Source organism: Callospermophilus lateralis, chromosome 10, assembly GCF_048772815.1.
Source record: "Callospermophilus lateralis isolate mCalLat2 chromosome 10, mCalLat2.hap1, whole genome shotgun sequence".
NCBI classification, from domain to species: domain Eukaryota; kingdom Metazoa; phylum Chordata; class Mammalia; order Rodentia; family Sciuridae; genus Callospermophilus; species Callospermophilus lateralis.
Window position 1 is genome coordinate 112,660,593 of NC_135314.1, and position 20,626 is coordinate 112,681,218.

General features: G+C 40.9%; 1 protein-coding gene across 4 annotated transcripts in view; it reads right to left on the reverse strand.

Annotated features, from left to right (window-relative positions):
* The window catches only part of Hps3 (HPS3 biogenesis of lysosomal organelles complex 2 subunit 1), a 34,839-nt gene that overhangs the window by 2,368 nt on the left and 11,845 nt on the right, over window positions 1-20,626 (reverse strand). Inside the window, exons 6-16 of one of the 4 annotated variants that reach the window (XR_013092444.2) lie at window positions 17,865-17,946; window positions 14,985-15,139; window positions 13,033-13,141; window positions 10,210-10,391; window positions 9,276-9,456; window positions 7,979-8,212; window positions 6,641-6,826; window positions 5,976-6,164; window positions 4,438-4,545; window positions 1,669-1,875; window positions 961-1,055 (exon numbers count right to left, since the gene is read on the reverse strand). Coding sequence is in view for 3 of the 4 variants with exons in the window: in XM_076867199.2 (XP_076723314.2) it covers window positions 961-1,051; window positions 1,669-1,875; window positions 4,438-4,545; window positions 5,976-6,164; window positions 6,641-6,826; window positions 7,979-8,212; window positions 9,276-9,456; window positions 10,210-10,391; window positions 13,033-13,141; window positions 14,985-15,139; window positions 17,865-17,946 (1,724 nt within the window). In the remaining variant the exon portion in view is untranslated. Of the gene's footprint in view, window positions 1-960; window positions 1,056-1,668; window positions 1,876-4,437; window positions 4,546-5,975; window positions 6,165-6,640; window positions 6,827-7,978; window positions 8,213-9,275; window positions 9,457-10,209; window positions 10,392-13,032; window positions 13,142-14,984; window positions 15,140-17,864; window positions 17,947-20,626 lie in introns of those variants that run through there. The other 3 variants (XM_076867199.2, XM_076867200.2, XM_076867201.2) reach the window with 3 other exon arrangements.

The following is a 20,626-nucleotide window of genomic DNA, read 5'->3' on the forward strand; positions in this document are numbered from 1 at the left end:
TGTGAGCCAGAAAGAGGTTTGACAAGATAACACTGTTGCGGAGGTGTGAAAATGAGGGACATCTGCAGGAAGGTGGGAAAGTGACCCACCCACGCAAAACTATCTTAATTAATAGTGATTAATTATGTGATTAATTTTGATGCAAAAGGGGCAAAGCAATCAGACACCTGCCACTTCCACCTTCTGAAAATCAAAGCAGTCAGGGAGGAGGACAAAGAGTTGGTGGGAGGTAGCCTCCTCCTTCCCCTATCACCAATGTGCAACGTTTACTAAGTGGGATCTTCAGAAAAACAACATCTGATGGCCACTGGCTCTGCCTACTGTTTTAAAAATCTATTGCCTCAGCTAGAAAATATAATTCCAACACTATCAATTTCTAATATTTCATGTGCACTACAATCAACATAGACATGACTTGTGAAGTCAGGCCAACAAATAACTAGTAACATTAACACATAACAACATAAAAAATGAAAATGATGTGTTCGTTAAGATTAATAAATGACTATGTATGAATGATGAAAATTCAAATTGACAACCTATGCTGTAAAAAACTGTATATTTAGACATTCAACTTTTAAACACTGGAAGAACTCATCCTTCTTCAATACTTAAAATTGTGTTTGTTAATCTTAGCTTCAGACATAAAGTAAATTAAACACTCAGATCATTAATAAAAAATGTAATTGTCTTCATGAAGTTGTGAATTTCTATAACTGTAATAATTTGTTGAGCATTTGAAAAGATTAACTTAAAATACCAGCTCTGTGAGTAGAAGAGATAAATGAATATCAAATGTGATCCGGGAACACAGATGCTAAAAATAAACTCTTCAAATGATTCTGCAAGACTTCTTCATCCCACTTGAAAAATTCCCATAAGAAACCTAGATAAAGTATGACTATAGCAAATTTAAAATTGAAACTAAAGTCTACGATCAAGTAAAAAAAGTACTTTTACCTTTCAGTGATGTCAGGTAAAGTTGATACTTCTCTCCACCACATTTTATTCTCTGACAAAGCTCAGGCAGCAGTTTTTTCCACCACAGAGTCTATCTTAGAAAAAAATGAATCAATTTTAGTTTGATGCATTTTACACTTAACTTTCTAATGAGAAAAGGCTGTGCAGGAAGGCACGGGGCACCATTACATCATTTGGTTAAGGAACTCAGTTTTATGATAAAAGGAGTTATTATCCACAGCCTGTCTTCTGTTTAAACCAAAAAAAAAAGAGCTTCAAAACTTGATATGCACCCATGCATGTGGCTGTTTACAAGAAGAAGCCTAGACATGTCCTGTTACCATGTCTTAGGTGACAAGGAAGAAGAAAAAGTATACTAGAGTCCAAAACTCTTCTAATTTCTAAACTTAAGACTTTATCACTCAGAAAATATTTTCCCATCATGCATTATGTTTCTCAAATCTTCAAGCAATCACCTATTTAATCTCCAAACAAGAGGTTTCCAAAGATGCCAATGCATCATCATCATCATCCTGCATCTTAATAGCATCTAACAGTATCTAACCCACGCCCTTAAACACTCAGGTTCACTGGATTCATGCGGCCCTGTGAAGTCACAAATGTCCCTGTAATGCAGACACATGGCAACGAGATTATCAACGCACACTCTCACGATCAAGCCTGAGAACAGAATCCAAAAGCTTATACCCGGTTCTCTTCTTTCAGTTCGTGATTTGCATATGGAATGACCGCCTGCGGGCATCTCTCCAGCAGCGTGTCCAAGCACTGCTCATACTCTCTCAGGCGAGTACGACACAGAACGTGGACACTGAGGCCAGCAACAGTGTCTTCTGAGAGTGGCTCCAAGAAGGGAATGATGGAAGCTATGTCAAATGAAGGACCACAGATAAGAGACTAGGAACAGAAAAGCAAAATGTTATGGAGCAAGGCATCCAGACACTAAACACGACCTACAATTTTTATCAGCTAAGGAATCAGATGATATCTCATTTCCAGTGGAAATACTGTCAGGGCAAGAATTCTCAGAATTCTCTTAAAGAAGAAAATAAAAGCAACAAACCTCACTTATCATAAAAAGAAGAAGGAGGACGCCATTTAAGAACACATGAATACAGTCCTTATTTAATAAATCTTAGTGGGCTGAAGTGTTAAATATTTTGTATCTATACCTCCAGTTTAAAGAAATAAAGATTTGTTTAATAGAAAATTATCACTTTTAAAGTAAAATAATTTCATTTATTTGAGTGGACAGCAAATTAAGACTGATGGGAATTTTCTAGGACTCTGTCCTAAAGAAATAATTAATAGACAGTAGTTTGCACAAGCATATTCTCAAAACCAAAAATTCACAAGAAATCCAAAAATTCAACAAGGAGGGATGTTAAGTCAATAATGGTACAGTCATGTTGTCAAACTTTAGATAGTCATCAAAATGACGTTTCCAAAGGCTAGTTAAGGAGAAAGTGCTCATGATAAGATGATGAGTAAGAAAACCTCATTTTGAGATTATGCTCAAAGCATGCCCAGCTCTGTACTATCCACACAGGTATATGCAGCATGGAAGTATCTCTGCATGGCCCTGCACCAAAACACACATCAGCTAATTGGATGGGAAGGCAAAGCTTACTTTCTGTTCTCTTTTCATACTTCCCTGCATTTTCCAAATTTTCTATAATGAGGATACACTAAAATAATAAATTTTAATATAAAGCTAAATAAAATTTAGTATAAAATTTAATATAAAAAAGCTAAAGCACTTATTTAGAACTTGGTCATTTAAATCGACACCATTTGCAAAAAAAAATAAAAAATAAAATAAATAAATCGACATCATTTGCCACAAGCTGAATGTCAGGGAGCAGGTATTTCAGTATTGAGAACTCTACTAGGATATTATTATTCAGCAACTTTAGCAGTATTTTACTTTTAAAATGTGTAAGTATTTTTATTATACCACAAAGATAATCTTCATTTCCCCTTCTCCTGTAAGAGAAATAGTCATGTCTTGATTTCTCCTTCCTGTATCTTTTTTTGCTACAGCATCTTCTCAGAGTTATGAGAGAATATGGAATGTGAACTATCTGTTCACAGTTAGCATGATTATTTTATTCCAAATATCTACCAAAGAATGGCCAGGAAAATAAGGTTGGTATCTTTTCTTCTGCAAGTTTAATAAATAATTCATTTGAATAATTTCCTAACAATAAAATGGCAAAGATGAAATAAGGTAATAATCACCCACTCATAGGATCTCCCAATATGGAAGAAAATGGACATATTTCTATACTGGGTCCTTGATTACCTGGATTAATACAATTACAAATATGTCATTACTGTGTATGTTGTCGGAGGTCAAGGCCCGGTGCTGCCCATGACATTTACAGTCTATGCTCATGTGACGAACAAAAGTTGAGGCTAAGAAGCCTCTTTGTCACAAGAGACAAAATCTTTAAGGACTATAAATAACTCCATCTCTGGGGAAAACACAGCTCTATTTGGAGACTGAATATAAGCAATATGGTCTCTTGAGCTTCCTTCCCCAACCTCTATCCCCAATTTGACATTTGGTCGTAGCATCAATAACCATGCTTACACCAGTTCCCAGAGCTTAAATCAGGGATTGCAAACTCAAAAGCAGAAAGGGGTCGACCAGAGAATGAAAATGCATAAAGAGATCTTGCTACGAGGAAAGTAGACACAAGACTCTCAGCTCGGAGACGGAAAACATGGAGATAAATCAGGCAGACAGAACACCAGAAGCAATGCCCAGGGACTGGCCACTAGCAGACTCCAACTCTCAGGCCTCAGGGGTAAGAAGAGTCCTGGATTGCCGGTTCTGCTGAATTTGAAACTTAGAATTACTAATATGAAATCTTAATTTTTCTCTGAGGGCAAGCAACATTGGACAGACAAAGAAAACAACTGTGGGAATTATAATCAGTCCCTGGGCCACTGAACTATGTTAAATAAGTCATAAATAATGCAGCCCAGCCTGATCCACCATGTGAAATGCACACTTCATTTCTCATTTCCAGTGGAAATAATGTCAGGGCCAGAATTCTCATGGGAGGATCTAGGGTGTCTAACCATGGTGCTAGTTTTTGAAGATTCGTTTAGAAGCCAGGTAAACTGGTTACCTTGAGTTGTTTCTTATGAACTAGTGTGAGCAGTCTAAATTGTGTCAGTCATGCTAAAACTGGATTACATCCATAAAAACACCACTACATATCTGTCACACTTTCATTTAGAGTGTTTTCAAGTGCACCCTGGAGAATAGTGGTCACTTCAGCTGGCAGAGCTTGCAGTTCCAGGCAGAGGCAGGAGTGCTGCCAAAGCCCCTGAGAATGCTCACTATAGATCCATGGATTAAAGGGACACTTGACATCTTACCAAATTTAAATCCTACACTGTACTGCTGTGTGCATATTCAAAAGGATAAGAGGCATTTTAACTTACTTGTAATTTTGAAAGGTCTTCTTTGTAATTTTTATCAGCTAAGGAATCAGATGATATCAAGACATCAACCCACGGGTAGATTAAGCCAAAGTGACTGCAGGCATTTATCTAAAAGATAAAAGAAATTTATCATAAACACCTAACGACAAAACAAAACCTTCCTTTGTCCACTCACAAAAAGTTAAGTGATTGTTAACCCTCTGACACATTACAGGTCAGGTACACACCAGCCTAGGAACAGGAAGTCTTTCCCAAGTGCTTTGCCTTCCCCAAAAGGAGTTTCAGCCTATTGCTTCCATGACAAATAAGCTGCACTTAAATATTCCCTTAATTTTATTTTTTTAAATAATTTTTAGTTGTAGATGAACACAAATAAATAAGAAATTTATTTTTATGTGGTGCTGAGGATCAAACCCAGTGCCTCCCACATGCTAGGCAAGTGCTCCACTACTGAACTACAACCCAGCCCCATATTTCCTTAATTTTGAACTTTAAAATATTCCAAGGAGGGGGGCTGGGGTTGTGGCTCAGAGGTACAGCACTCACCTAGCACACATGAGGCACTGGGTTTGATCCTCAGCACCACACAAAGTAAAATAAAGACATTGTATCCACCTATAAGTAAAAAATGAATGTTTAAAAAAATATTCTTGGGGCTAGGATTGTGGCTCAGTGGTACAGCGCTCGCCTAGCACGGATGGAACCCGGGTTCGATCCTCAGCACCACATAAAAATAAAGGCATTGTGTTGTGTCCATCTACACCTAAAAAATAAATATTAAAAAAAAAAAATACTCCAAGGAGGTACTCTCTAGCAAAAATTTCAAAACAAAACAAAACAAAAAACTGCCTTAAGCTAATTATACTGAAAAAGAATTAAAGGAAACTTGGAAATAATTTTCATTAATACACTTTGAGAGGCAAAACATCATCCATCAGTTATCAAGATAATTCTCATGGAGGTCCCCTTATTCAAGAAGCTGGTGACTTTTTCTGTGACCCCACATTAGCCATGGCATCCATGAGAGGCAAAGGGGCTGGAAGGGAGGGAGCCAGGAGAGTAGAAGGGCTCTTCTGGTGGCCTGGAATGCTGCAGGCCTGGACTATGCCCCTGACAGGAGCATGCCCAGTGACGCAGCCTCCCGCCCAGGCCTTCTGAAGCTCCTCTCCCACCAGGGAGAGCCACAGAGGTCCCTTTTCTGTTCCACTATTCATTGATGACCCCTGCTGAGGAGGAACAGGCCTGGTGGTTCTGGGAAAGGTTCTTCCCAAGTGCTTTGACTACCGAGATGTCACTGCCAGTACCTAACAAAGGAGCAGCATCTAACAAAGGAGCAGCAGGGACATTTGTTGGAGTGTAAAACTATTTAAAACCTGGGCAACATCAAAGACAGTTTTAAGTGTACTTTTAATTCCAGCTTAATTAAATATCTAGTAATAGAACACTAGGTTCGATTCTGAGTCATTAAAAATAAGGCGGCAGATTCTTGTAATATGTGCAATATGAGTTTAATGTAAGGTACTATGCCCTTGTCTTACCAGATCCTCTGATGTTTGCAACGGGGTGGTGTCAGGAGGCTGCCTCTTAGACAATCTCCAGATGTACTGTGATGTGAGCTTGAAACAGAGTTCCTGAAGTACCACGTCTGGGAGACAGGCCACTAACTGAGCTTCCCAAAAGTCTACCAAGAGCTGAGGAATCGTATCTTCGTCCTGACCACAGAGCACCTTGAAAACAGTGAAACAAGGCCATGCCCTAGGTGAACACGATACTGACCAAGCCACCCCTGGGCTATCACATCTCACGTGAGCCACCTGATTAACACTTTACAATCAGCTTTAGCACATAAACAATGTCTACACATTTTTAATAAGAAACAGGTTCTAGGTTGCAAGAATGGAGTCAACTTACATAAATTTACACTTTAATGTAAACTAATTAGATTTGCTTTTTCAATAAACAAACGAAAAACTCACTTCTCTTATTCTGCTTCCCCTTTTCCACTGATTTTTATCAATCCCATCAGAAACATTACTTTTTAAAAATATTTTTTTAATTGTAGATGGACACAATACTTTATTTTATTTGTTTATTTATATGTGGTGCTGAGGATCGAACCCAGTGCCTCACACGTGGGAGGCAAGGGCTCTGCCAATGAGCCACAGCCCCCATCCAGAAACATTACATTTTTAACGTGACCAACCTTAAAGAAAGAATCAGCCTCTTCAATTCCGATTTTGTTGTTCTTCTGCAAGCCCAGGACTGCAGCCACGAGCAAGCCAGGCTGCGTCTCTCTCAGGTGCGCTGCAAGCTGGGTTGGAACCATCTGTCCCTTCCTCTGTTGAATCAGCAGCCGAGGTTCCAGAATGAAGCCACACGCCAACTTCATCTTCAGATGAAAAAGGAATTTAAGAACAATGAGTGCCCTTCATTCAGGTCATGCGTCCTCAGATACGCCCTGGTGCACTCAGGAGTCAGGGCTGGGCTGTTCATAACTGACCTTAATCACAGTTTTTTCTTAACTACAAAGACTAGTTTCTATCTCAGGAAGGACATCATTAACTGTCTCACAGAATTTACTAATGTTTAATTTTGAGATATTTAAGTTTTGTTGAGCTTTCCACTTAGATATACTTAATTTGGAAAAAAAAAAAAACTTAAGTTTTTTCAAAATTAGAAGGCTTCTCTTCAAAGCAGATGCCCTAATGTTTTCACTTTATCACAAAAAAAGCAGCTCTTTTCATGTTGGAGACCAGTCATACTGGGGACAGCTGAGCAGAGTCGGGCAACAAGAATAGAAGCCTGTGCGCACAGGTTACCAGGCTATGGGCTCACAGCTCACTCTGCCACCACCCACGACGTGATCACGGACAAGGTGTTGAAGCCCTGTGTCCCAGCTGTCTCAGTCACTCACAGTTATAAGGGCATCGACTTCATGGCATTAAGAATTGAGTAAGATGACACATACAAGGGGCCTGGGACATCGTTAAGAGCTCAAATAACACTACCTCTAATTTTCTTGCCATTACCATTTTTGACTCATGAGCCTAAATCATCTCTTTTCCAAGGCAGTAACTTTCTTCTTTAGATGTACCAACTATATGTCCATCCTCCCTAACGTCACCCTTGATTTTCCCAAGGGGAGGCTATCTTTGATCTACTAATACCTAGGGCTTATTGTTACTCTCCTTTTTCTATCCTTAAGTATACACCCTCTGCTCCATTTTGGGTGAACACACCCTGTCTCTCACACCAGATCAGACTGCTGGTTCGAGGCAGAGCCCCCAGAGTCAAGCACAGTGCTCTGGATGTCCTCAATGCTGAGCCGAAAGGTCTCTGCACACCCACTGCTACCATTTATCAGTTGAATTTTTTTCATTTGCTAGATCCAAAGTCCCACTTTCTCTTCTAATATTAGGTCTATTTTCCATTACAACCAAGAAAATATGAGCGAAAAGAAGCCAAAGACAGCAAAAGACCTCAAGACTACCACCTTCAGCCTGCTATTAAGCTTGCTGTTAAGGCCAGGCAGGCTCCGTACCTCCGAATAGCTTTTCATTTCATTTCTGTACATGTCGAGATTTCCCATTTTCAGAGCCACTGCTGCTTTGGTCAGTGTCACCAGGATTGAGGCAAATCCATAAGTATCCAACTTGTTCAGGTAGCTCAAGGCAGTTAAAGGATTAATATTCTTCATGGAAGGGCTGCAGAGAACATGGGGCAGTTGCTTCGGCTCAGTCACGTGAAACATCTGAACCACTTTTGCTGCTAATTCCTTTGAGGAGCACAAAATAAAAGGCCATTCAGCGAATAGAAAGCAACAAAATCAGCAAATATACGTGTGTGTGTATGCATGCGTGAATGTGTGTGCGTGTGTATAAGAACTTCAGAATTCCTAAGTGCTGGAAGATCTACGCGTACACCAAATAGAGACAAATATAGCATTTAAAAATAAAATTATAGTATTATGTTATGATTAAAGAAGAAATGATTCAGATACAGGGGAGACCTGAGATGAAGTGATCTCTTTGCTGAAAGCTAATGAAGAAAAAGCATTGAAATACGCACCAGAGATGTGGCCAACATTTCTAATTTTAACAGGAGTTCAGAGGAAGAAAATAAATGTTTCACTAAATGACACTTAAAAGTCTACAATAAAAGACTACAGCATAATTAAAAATATACTCAGTGAAGTAATTTTTATGAGAAAATTTCATCTCCCTCAAAACATTTGGTATCACAATTTCCAACTATATTCAAAACACATAAGAGGCAAAACAAAACATAGCAGCAACAACAACAAAAAACCTTAATAATGTTTTAAGGTCACAAATCTGGGCTGGGGATGTGGCTCAAGCGGTAGCGCGCTTGCCTGGCATGCGTGCGGCTGGGGTTCGATCCTCAACACCACATACAAACAAAGATACTGTGTCCGCTGATAACTAAAAAATAAATATTAAAATTAAAAAAAAAAAAGGTCACAAATCTGAGTTTGTAAGTGAGGCTTTGGACCCCTGGAGAATGGAGTGACCAGGAGGTGGGGAGGACAGCAGATGAGGATCAGGGCAGGGCCATGCTGTTACTCTACAAGACAAGCTGCCATCAACAGGCAGGTCCTCAAGCACCACATCTCCCTCTCTTTACACTGAGGAGGTGTGAGAAATGGCCCAGAAGGTCTTTTCCAAGCACGAAGACAAAGGTACATCACTTTTTTTAAGAGAAGAAAAACAAAGAGGAAAATGTTTGGAACTTGCCTCCTAAATTACATGATACAGAATAAATTATTAAAATGAAAAGTGAAAAATATTTGCTATAACTAAATAAAAGACAATATTCACTTCACTTAGTTCTTCATCCAGGTTTTCATAAAGTGAATGATTAATATAAAAGATTAATCCCTTCTCGTATTTCTGTGGTTCACTGTCCACTGCCCAGTCCACACGTGCCAAGACTTCAGCCATGGTCAAGCCAGACATCTTATAGTACGGCAAGGCCAGGTGGGAATGCTGGGTGTCCAGTCTGAGGGGAGGAAAGAAACACCACAGTTTGTGGGTTATAAGTCTGTATGTCCGACCATGCCAATAATAACACAGATCACGTTTCCAAAGACATTAATTGCAAATGACATCATGAACTGGAACAGACTCCTGAGTTTTACTTTACAAGTCATTCTACCCAGTGTAGCTTCTTGTTGCATGCTTATAATCTGGAAAAAAAGTAATTCATTAGATGAATTTTAATATTCGTGATGTGTCTGCCTCTAAAAACAACGGACTTCACAGGTAGGCAAAGTCTGTTTTATCAGTTTCCAATCACTCACGGGGGTCACTCTTCATCGCAGGCTCCCCTTCTGACATCACAAAGCACTGACTACTAAGACTAAAACCACAGCCTGTCCTGCTGACACCTCTCCCTTAGCTCATAGACAGTAAGCAAGCAATGGGGTGTTCTCACCAGCCATGGCCCCCAAGGCCTGAAAACAACCTTCAAATGTCCCAAGTCATGTGGTGGAAGACTCATAGCTTAAGGCTTACTGCTTATCTAGCAAACTGTGATTCTTTCAAGATAGGAAATGGGTCACATTCATCTCTGTATCTCTAAGTCTGGTATCCAGCATGTGCTCAATAAATGCTTGTGAAGTAAGTGAAAAATGAACCACCTCCTCTCACATGTCCCCAGTTTATCAGGTAACTACCAGAGATGAAGCAGTTGGCAAGCACACCCAAAACACAAGACGGCTTCTGCAGCAAGGTTGCCAGAGACGTCACCAACCTGCTGTAACAGTCTCCGAGGTGCCCACAGCTTTCTTTAAATGCTTCCAAAAGCTCTGCTTTCTCTCCAGGTTCTAGCTGGCCGGCATCCATCAGGGCCGCCCTCACCAACAGATGAGCCTCGCTGAGGAGATGGATGCAGCTCTGGGTTTTTATGGTCTTGTAGGTGTTGCTGTAGTCGACCTGAAGCCCAGATGACAAAGTCAATGCTGCTAAAGAAAGACACCCAAAAGGCCCAGTTTTGAAGAATATCTATTTTACAACTATATATTTTATTAACTATTAATTTGGGGGCATATTAAATGCTTTTTTTTTTTAAGAGAGAGAGAGAGAGAATTTTTTTTTTTAGTTTTCGGTGGACACAACATCTTTATTTGTATGTGGTGCTGAGGATCGAACCCGGGCCGCACGCATGCCAGGCGAGCATGCTACCGCTTGAGCCACATCCCCAGCCCAAATGCTTTTAAAAGTAAATAAATCAGTGATTATGTATCTCTCAGTCAGCAGTTAGTTGATGTTTTCTTCCTCCACAATCCATGAGCCAGTTTAGTACACACATGATTGATTGTAAATACTGCCTTGTTAAATAGCTTTAAGCATGACTAGGTCCAAAGAATGCTGTAATAGTAAAAATGCAGATAACTCAGCAACGATTTGATCTCAATTTGATAAAACTAGTAAACATGTGAAATAGTTATCTTTTTTTTTTTAAAGTTCTATGATTTAACCCTTTCATATTAAGACAGTGTCCCTCCCTGAGTTCCGACCGATGAGTTTAAGTTCAGCTCACAGTGGGCTTGAAACCCTCACCAGCCCATCTGAGTCAATAAGCAATCAGCTGGTCCAGAGGGAGTCTGTGACCTTCAATTAAGAAGAGTAAACAGGCAGGACAAAGCTGAGATGATCATCAGCATTAAACTGCTGGGGACACTGTTCAATCCCCAGAATCACAGAAAACAAAAGAAAGCAAAGCAAAACGAAAGCAGTCCTAGGCTTACTGATATGCAGTGATATCAAAGAGGTATTTTTTTAAGAAAAAATGTAAAGCAACAAAGTAGGTAGTCTGCTTCCAGTCATGTGCTTTACAAAACAACACACGTGCCGACACAGCTGCACAGGATATCTCTGGAAATAAACACCAAATTGGGATATGACCACTGCGTCCGGGGAGGGCGAACAGGAGACCACAAGGGCCAACTGATATCATGTGTCCTTTGCTATTGTTTGAACACTTTTTTCTTTACTGTGTTAAGTGTTATTTACAAAATTAATTTCAAATGTCTGTCCTCAGCCAGAGCTTACTCATCTTATTCTGAGCTCTAGATCAACATTTCCAACTGCCCACTTGATTCCAACTCCCACATCTGGATTTCTCATACCTTCAACTCACTAAAGGAAAAAAAAAAATCCACTGCATGCTCCCTTCTAAGCCACCCCACCAAAATGCCAGGGACAAATCAGGCAACACATTGACCAGATTACCAAAATTAATGTCACCAGTGAGGGGCAGATGGGCATCCTGCACCTAGAGTTGTGACACCCTAATAAAACACACCATCTATGCAATATTCTAAGAATGCATCACCTGAATCTAATCATGAAAGAAACTCTAATAAAACCCCAAATGCAGAAGAGGGGGAAAATCGTGTTTTTCAAAAAATGTTAATGTCATAAAATAAAAAGAAAGGCTATACAAATATCCCAATCCAAAGAGGCTAAAGTGACATGATGATTAAATACACCCCCTGACCCTAGACTGCATCCTGGGCTGAAGGGCATTGGGGGTGCTTTTACACCATTACGGGGTCAGTTGACAAAACCAGAATATGATCCACAAGCTACGTATTATATCAAGGTAAAGTTTACTGAAGCATCAGACTACATTATGGTTACACAAGAGAATATTCTGATTCTCAGGAAATATACTCTGATGTTTTCAGGGACAAAAGGCTATAGGGTACTAAATATTCCTCCCAATGAATGGGAGCACAAGAGTACAAAGAGAAAGAGAAGAAAATGGGTGAAATGTTGGTATGGGTGAATTTATGTGGGGAATGAACAGGTTTTCTCTGCATTAGTCTTATTCTTGGAATGTTCTCTAAGTTTGAAAATTATTTCAAAATAAAGAATTATAAATGACAGGAAGCTGGACGTGATCTCACACACCTATAATCTCACACACATTTGAGGCCAGTCTGGGTAAAATAGGGAGAGCCTGTCTCAAAAGTCAAAAAAACACAGGAGTGGGATGGACTGGAGATGTAGCTCAGAGTTGAGCACCTGCCTCGCCTGACTGAGGCCCTGGATTGTTCCTAGTACCACAAAAAAAAAAAAAAAAAAAATCATTAGGGATGAGCAAAAGTGTTACTCTTAGAACAGGAATGAGGATGCTTGCTCCTGGCCCCTTCAAGGTCAATGGAGCTGCAGTGCAGGGGCTGAGTGCCCAGGACACTATGATGACATTCCAAAGAAAAAATAATGAAATAGGGATAAATGGTCTTAGGTTCTTTTCGCCTTCATTCATGGTTCTTTTTACTAAAGTTCAAAGTCAAAGCCAAAGGCTATGGATGTTTAGACCGGCACATGATCCTCTTTGGAGAGTGGGATGAATAAAGGACTTTTGATTTTAATGAAGGGAATTTCTAGTTGCTTCTCACATGTCAAAACTGAAAACAACAAAGCCAAGAAAGGTACACACTCCCCTATCAGAGCCTGGATGCTGGTGTCTGTGGCATCCTGAAAGCATGGTCATTAGAATCAATGTGTGATCATCGATTTCATTCTACATTTCTACAAATAAGAATCAAAAGTCTGAAAAAGTTACCATTTCTTTGTAGAGTTGCATTGGCGAGACGGTATTCACAATGTACAAATTCCACCCAGCCTCGACTGCGGGAGGTATTCTGTTCTTAACACTGGTATCTTTCCTAGAACTAAAAGCAAAACAAAGGATAAGAACTATAAGATAAAATATATTATTTTTAAATGGTGAGTATCAGGTACCATATGATAACCATGACATAACTTTCAGTATTTTCTCCAGTGCTTAGCTGTATGGTCGATCTTCACTGAACACTACTTCACAATACTACACAGGCCAACAGCATTCAGTAGTCTGTAACTATCATGTATGGATAACCCAGTTGCTTCCAATTCACACTTCAAGTATGCTCAAATGAGCAATAAGCTCAAAACAACCAGCAAGACTCCTGCAGGCTGTGAAAGTTCCTGTGCCTGGCTCTCTCCTGCAGGTGGCTGTCAGGAGTCAAGTCACAAGCCCTAGGCCATAAATCTAAAGAAACAACGTAAATGCAAAACATTTATACTGCTGGGAAAATGCAGAAGACTCATGATTTTAAGATTTAAAGCACAATATTATTAACTCTTGCTTTCACTGTGAGGCATTTCCTTCAATATAAAATATTTGAGAATTTTTTAAACGCATTTATTTTATTTATTTATTTATTTTTTGACACAATGCCTTTATTTTTATGTGGTGCTAAGAGTCGAACCCGGATCCCGCCCATGCTAGGCGAGCACACCCATGCTAGGCGAGCACTCTACTGCTGAGCCACAACCCCAGCCCCCTAAATTTAATTTATTTATGCTTTTATAAGCGGTACTGAGGATCAAACCCAGTGCCTTTCATATGCTAAGCAAGCACTCTACCACTGAGCCACAACCTCAGCCCTATTTGAGAATTTTTTGATCAAATGGATTTTCAAATAAATCAAAATTTTAAAAATCATTTAAAAATACTTTAAAAATGTCAAATGTGCATCATTACAAATCGGTTCTCTTCTCACCCTAAAGCTTTTAGGATCTGTCAGTCTCAGTCTGTTGCATGCATGCTTAGAATGTGACCATATCCTGCTAGTGGAACAAAGTATAGGCACAAACAATTAAAAAAATAAAAATGCATGTTAAAAATATACACCTGTGTTGGACTTGAAATACACTAGATGCTCACTCACTCCAATGGATTTCTTTCCTAATTAAAATTTTCTTAGAGGAATGTTCATATTAGATTATATTCCTTACTACTAAATTTACAATGTTGAAAACATCAAATAGAAGCATTAGCAGTGTGGAACTAAGTGTTCTACTCTTAACAATGTGAAAGCAGAAAACCTAAGAGTTAACTAGAAATTAATGTTATAAAAATGCAATTTTTTCAATTTTGACAGGGTCTTGCTAAATTACAGAGGCTGGCCTTGAACTTTCCGTCCTCCAGTCTCAGCCTCCCAAGTGGCTGGGATCACAGGTATGCACTACCATGTCCAGCTAAAAATATAATTTTATTTTAAGGTAGATATACAATTATCTAAAGATCATGGGTATGTTTCCAGGTGAGAAACATGTTCTTAATTGCCAATACTAGAAAACATTCAGTAACTAAAAATGCAATTGCTGAAAGGTGAAAAAAAAAAAAACAGCTAAAAGCCTTGTAGTCTTGGCTTAGGAGCACAGGCTCTGTCTTTCCCTTTAATTATACAGAAAAGCATGTTTTTAATCCTTTTCTAAAATACCACTGATTTTTATTGAAAGTATTTTATAATTCATTTTCTTTTGAAAGTTCCATGGTGAATTATAAAGGATATCACAGAGATCTTTAGAACCTCCTTAATTTTATCCAGAAAAAGAACATCATAGAAAAGCCTGCTGATCATTCCAAGTTTTGATTTTTAAAAAAGATAAAGTAAGACACACACAAAATATACCAGGTAAGATTCATCTCAGACACAGGAAGGAGTATTTGGGGTGGGGGATGCTTACAGAAGCCTCTTGGGTGACTCTTTTCTCTCAGGAACAGCCTCAGGCTCTGCTTTGGTCAAGAGTATGATGTGGTTTTTAAAGTGACAGATGGCTTTCAAGCCTATGAAAAGCTGTATTCTTAAAGCACAGACATCCAAACTGACAGGTGGGCAAGCCTAGGGAAGGAAAAAAATCACAAATGTAACCAGGAACAAAGCGCATGAACATTGACCTTCAAACATCAATCTGCTTGTCTGGTAAAATATGTTCCACTCCCCACAATCTCCCAAAAATCCGAATTCCTATTCCTAAGAGAGAGAAGAGGTTATCTGAGTCTATGTAACCAACCATCTATTTAATAGAGCTACTCAATCAACGAATCAACGAATCCAGTACTGGCTGCTGACTAAATGCAGACAGAGCTGCAGGAGCCCCTGAGGAGAGCAGCCCTGGCTGACAACCTGCCCACTACCGGTGGCTCCAGGTGTACGAAACGGATATGGTCAGACACTACAGAAGGGTCTTCTGCAGCATGCAAAGTGTATAAAATGGTTGGTTTGTTTTTTTGTTTTTCTGCTGGTGGATGTGTGCAAGAAATGCTCGTGCAAGTTCAAGGCCAGTCTGGGCAACGGAGCAAGACCCTGTCTCAAAAGATAAAGAGCTGGAGATGCAACTCAGTGGTAAAGTCCTGGCCCTGGGTTCCATCCCCCATCCAAAAAAACCCAAAAAATGCTTATATGTTTGGATGAGCCTGACTGTTCGTCCCTGGAACAGGCAGGGACTGAGTCAAGCAGAATGGATAACAAAGATAATGGAAGAGATTTCTGGAGAGATCCCTGCCCCTTCTGCTTCAATAACGCTGTTTAGCCTCTGAGGCCATCTTTGTCATCCCTTTGTGCTAAGTGGCTGGGAAAACATCTAGATTAATTTTTTTCATTCATAAAAATAGTTAAGTGGGCCTTGGCTAGTTAGGAAAAGCCAGAACCTCAGAGGAAAGGGAGGTAACCACACACAGCCAGGCACGGTGGCCACCACACTGGCCACTTTGAACTCAAGTCCAAAGCTGGCCTGAGCAACACAAGGAGACCCTGTCTCAAAATAAAATACAAAAAGGGCTGGGAATGCTTCCATGAGTGAGGGCTTGGGTTCACTTTCCAGTAACACACACATACACAACCACACATATGCAACCACACAGCACTTCAGACCAGACCCTGAAGCTGTGAATTATTTTTCAGATACCACAGTTTCAAGTGGGCTGAGCTGTGTGCTCATTCAGGTGACATCGAGGATTTGAGAGTTGGTGGAGCAGCAGGAAAGGGGTGCCATGCGTTGGGATAACCACTGACCTCCCCTCTCCTACCTCACTGGCCTCCAGGCAGCGCCCCACCAGCTGCCACCCTCCCCTTTGTCTCTTCCTGTTCCTTCCCTCTGGATTCATACCCTAGGAAGACATGGCATTGTGACTGTTTTCTAAAGTAGTTTGATCCAACTTCAATCTATCAAGAAGCCCAAGTTATCACCACCACCCCGTGTGAGTCCAGGTCTTTCTGAGGGTTGAAAAGACAGGCGGGGGAGAAGAGAAGGATGAAGAACCAAGAACAGAAGATTTTTCATCTATGTTTTCTTTCCTTTTTTACTAGGGAAATACCCCTTATCTTATAAATAATGTCCTACTTGAAAAGCCCGCGCATGCATCTCATGCTCAAGAAGCATGTAGAGTCTGTGGTTCCATTTCCCAGGCAGCTGAAGGCACTCAGAAAACCTGGAAAGCACCAGGAAACGCCAGGTGGGCCATGGCGACAGAAGTCACTGAGAACCCAGAGCCTACCCTCCACAAAACACAATCTCTTATCACAAGCTGGGCCACAGCAACTACAGCCCAAGCACCTCAGCCACCCTGGGCATCTGCTGGTTAACACAGCCTGGCTGTGAGCTTCAGGTGCCAGGCATAATCTACCTTCTGAAAAATGGGTCATCACAATTTGGGGGTTTCTTGCAGCACAACATGTGTTTTCATAACAAATATCTATTTAAATAGCTTATACTTCAGAGGTAAAATAACATAAATGAAAATTATGCAAATAATCAGTGAGTTTATTTTTGAGAAAAGAATTCAGGGTCAGAAGATCAGGCTGAAATTGCCTACACTTATTTTGTGGGTAAGTGCTTTTCTAAGACTAAGCATACAACTTCTTACCAAAAATGAGGTTATTGATCTAGTATATCCATTAACTTCTAGACTAAGTATAGAAGATTCCCGAGTGCTTGTAAATAAATAAAGAATTTTAGGCATATCTGATAATAGTATAAATAAATCATTTTAATGCATCTTCTTCAATGTTGTGCTCTGAGTATATTGCTATCTGGACTATTCTATTAATAGCTCTGTACAACTGCAACCGATATTTGTTTAGAATAAAAAAATTATAGTATACAGAGGCATGATCTCCTCTCTCTGAGGTTACATTACACATGTTCTTCCCCAAACTTTAAAAATTATGTACTATGGGCTGGGGATGTGGCTCAAGCGGTAACTCGCTCCCCTGGCATGCGCGGGACGCTGGGTTCCATCCTCAGCACCACATAAAATGAAATAAAGATGTTGTGTCCACCGAAAACCGAAAAATAAATATTAAAAAAAATTCTCTCTCTCTTAAAAAAAACAAAAACAAAACTATGTACTAAACAACTGTGAGGGAAATGCTCATAAGCAATCTTAAAGACTGTCAGCTGAACCACAAATTGCAAAGTGCTTACTGTGTAACACCTGAAGTTCTGACCCAATAAATAAGGCAGCCTCAAGGTCCTCGCCAGGCTCAGGCCCAGGAGCACATCTGCAAGCACCTCTTGTTCCCCTATGATCCCGAGTCTTCCCTGTGACCACGAGCCCATGCTCACCTTCAGGGTGGTGTCCATGTACGGGTCCTCCTCGCGAGCCGCCGCTGCGCTGCACCGCACCGTGAAACACTGCAGGTTGTTGCTGAGGAAGAGGAGAGGGGCACTGAGCAAAGTGGAGGCCGAGGGCCAGCGTGCCCACCACCATGGGGAGGGCTGCACAGGCAGAGAGCAGTGGCAGGAACAGGAGAGGATGTGAGCACTGGTAATGCTGACAAGGGAGAAGCTTCTGGAGAAGCAGAGTGCCTCGGCACCCCTGGGCTTCCCTCAGCCCTACTGAAGCAGAATCTCCAGGGGCCAAACTTAGACATGCATATTTCTATCAAGCTCCCTGTATGAGTGACGTACACCCTGGGGAATAACCATGGATCCAGGTCAATGTCCTCATTCCAGATAACATGATGCTCCCGGCTCTGCCCAAGGTATAGATGGGTGATTATCAAGGTGAAGATTAGAACCTGTTCCTGACTGTTGTGCTCCCCCACCCATCTCAGGATGAAATTCCACCTGGATCGAGCTGGGCACCCAGCTTAGACTGACACACAAATCAATAGTAAAACCGAAAATGAGTCTGAAGCCATCTCAGAAGTGCTTTAAAGCCTAGAGCAAGGTTCATTCTGGCACAGGCCTGAGCCAATTAGATCCCAGGCTCCAACAGAGCTGGATGTCAGTTAATTTTCACCAATACTGACATTAAAGCAGCTAACCATTTACTGAGAAATTGCTACCAAATACATCTTGTATTTGTATTTAAAAGTCTTGGACCACAAGACTTTTAAAAATATACTATAAAGCAGAAGTCACCATGAACACCTTGGCGTAATCAAGTGAAGGACCAGAGCACACCTAACAGGACCTCTAGAGCAGAAGGGCTTCTTCACCAGAGAAGGCACCTGGCACTGTCACAGCTGGGAGACTCTGCACGACAGCAGTAATGGCTTCAGCCAGGATGCTCTCCAGCTGCTGGCACTTCCACCTCTGCTTCAGCCCACTGTGGCTGTCCATTTCCACAGTGGAAATGGCCTCTGGAGTCATCCCAGTGACCGGGACAGCAGCACCAGCACTTACAAATCTGGAGCAGTTAGCAACCTCGAGAAGCAGATAAAGAATGGGGAGCAAAGCAAGCTCCCGCAGTCAGAATGGCAGTGAGCACAGCTACAACCACAAATAGCAATGGCCTTGGGGTCTGGAGGTGAAGACGCAGGGGCCTGTGACTCACTTCTGCCTACCATAACCCGGCTTGGTGATCTGGCTTGTTGGCCATTGCTGAATACCAACAACAGAAGCAGAAGTTTAACAGAAGAATAAAATTAACTGAAATGGGCAGTGAAAGCTGGAAAGATGTCCAAGGTAAGCTGCCAAGTAGAACTGTAAGCTGCTGACCAGTGGTGGAGTGTGATCCACTTGTACCAAGTAACTCACAGCAGCGCAAAAGAAAAGCCGGACCAGTGCATACTGACTGTTGGCAGCGCCGACTCTGGTGCGTGAGCCTGAGAAGGGCTTTCCAGCGCACATATTTCTGTAAGATTGGTGTTTTACATGATTTTATATTGTTCCTTGATCCTTAAAAAAAAAAAAAAAAAAACGAAAGGAAACTGTTTTTAGAGATACACGTAAGCACACCTATCTTCCAGAAACTTTTCAAGACAAAAACTTATGGCACAAGGTATTTCTAAAATATGTATCTACTAGATAAAATTAAGAAAATATAAAATTGAGTTCATTTTTTTAAATGACTTAAAAAAATAGGAGTTCACAAGATCCTTAGTAAGAATCTGACTTTACTCAAAACAACTACTATTCCAATGTCTAATGGCTCCACAGTCAAATTAATGCTATCAGAGTATCTTTTGGTGCTGATACTAAGAAAAGCCCCAATGATTTCCAACCTGGAGGTAGTCAAAACCCAGAAATTCAAAGTTCCTTCAAACCCTCTTAATACTATTTCTGGACTCATCATTCCAAATTAGTTCCCGACTTAGACGTAGAAGAGAGGCATGAATTTGGGGATCCACTCACTGTCACTGCAACGATGGGCGGTCTTCGCATTTGAGGGCAGAATGTAACATTTCTATTCCTTCCCTCCCCCCCCCCCCCTTGGCTTCTGAGATGCTGCAGTTTCCTAGGTTCCTCTGCAGCCTTCAAGCTCCTCCTCCTCTTGCTCTTGGAACCTTCACCAGAGTTTGGTTCTGGGATGACCTCTCCCTGTCTACACACCCTTGGGATCATACGCCCTGCTTTGAGAGGCATCTCGTTTTCCATAGTAATATACTTCTCCGCTGTCCTCTTTACCCTTATCTGTAGTTCTCTATGTGTCCAAAAGCCTAGTTAGCATTTCTTCTTAATATTCCAATAGCATCTCAAACCCAAATCTCTAAACCAGGCATCTCTTTTGTCCCCACGTCTCAGCTGCCTTTCTTTCATAAAATCAGGCTTGAAGCCCTGATGGGGGTTTTCATGCCTCCCCTATCCCCATCATTCCAAGACCCCAAGCAACTCTCCTGTGTATGTGTATCCTCTCCCATCCACTCCTCCTCCTCTCACAGCCACTGCCTCATCAGCCCCAGCCCCTTAGCATCCTGAGAATCCTGACAGCTTATTTATCAACATCAATCCAACCTCCATAAAGGCCACCATTAATTTTCCTAATGCTATACTTTGGTCATATCACTTTCTCCATTTAAAATGTTGAAGAGGGGCTGGGGATGTGGCTCAAGCGGTAGTGCACTCGCCTGGCATGCGTGCGGCCCAGGTTCGATCCTCAG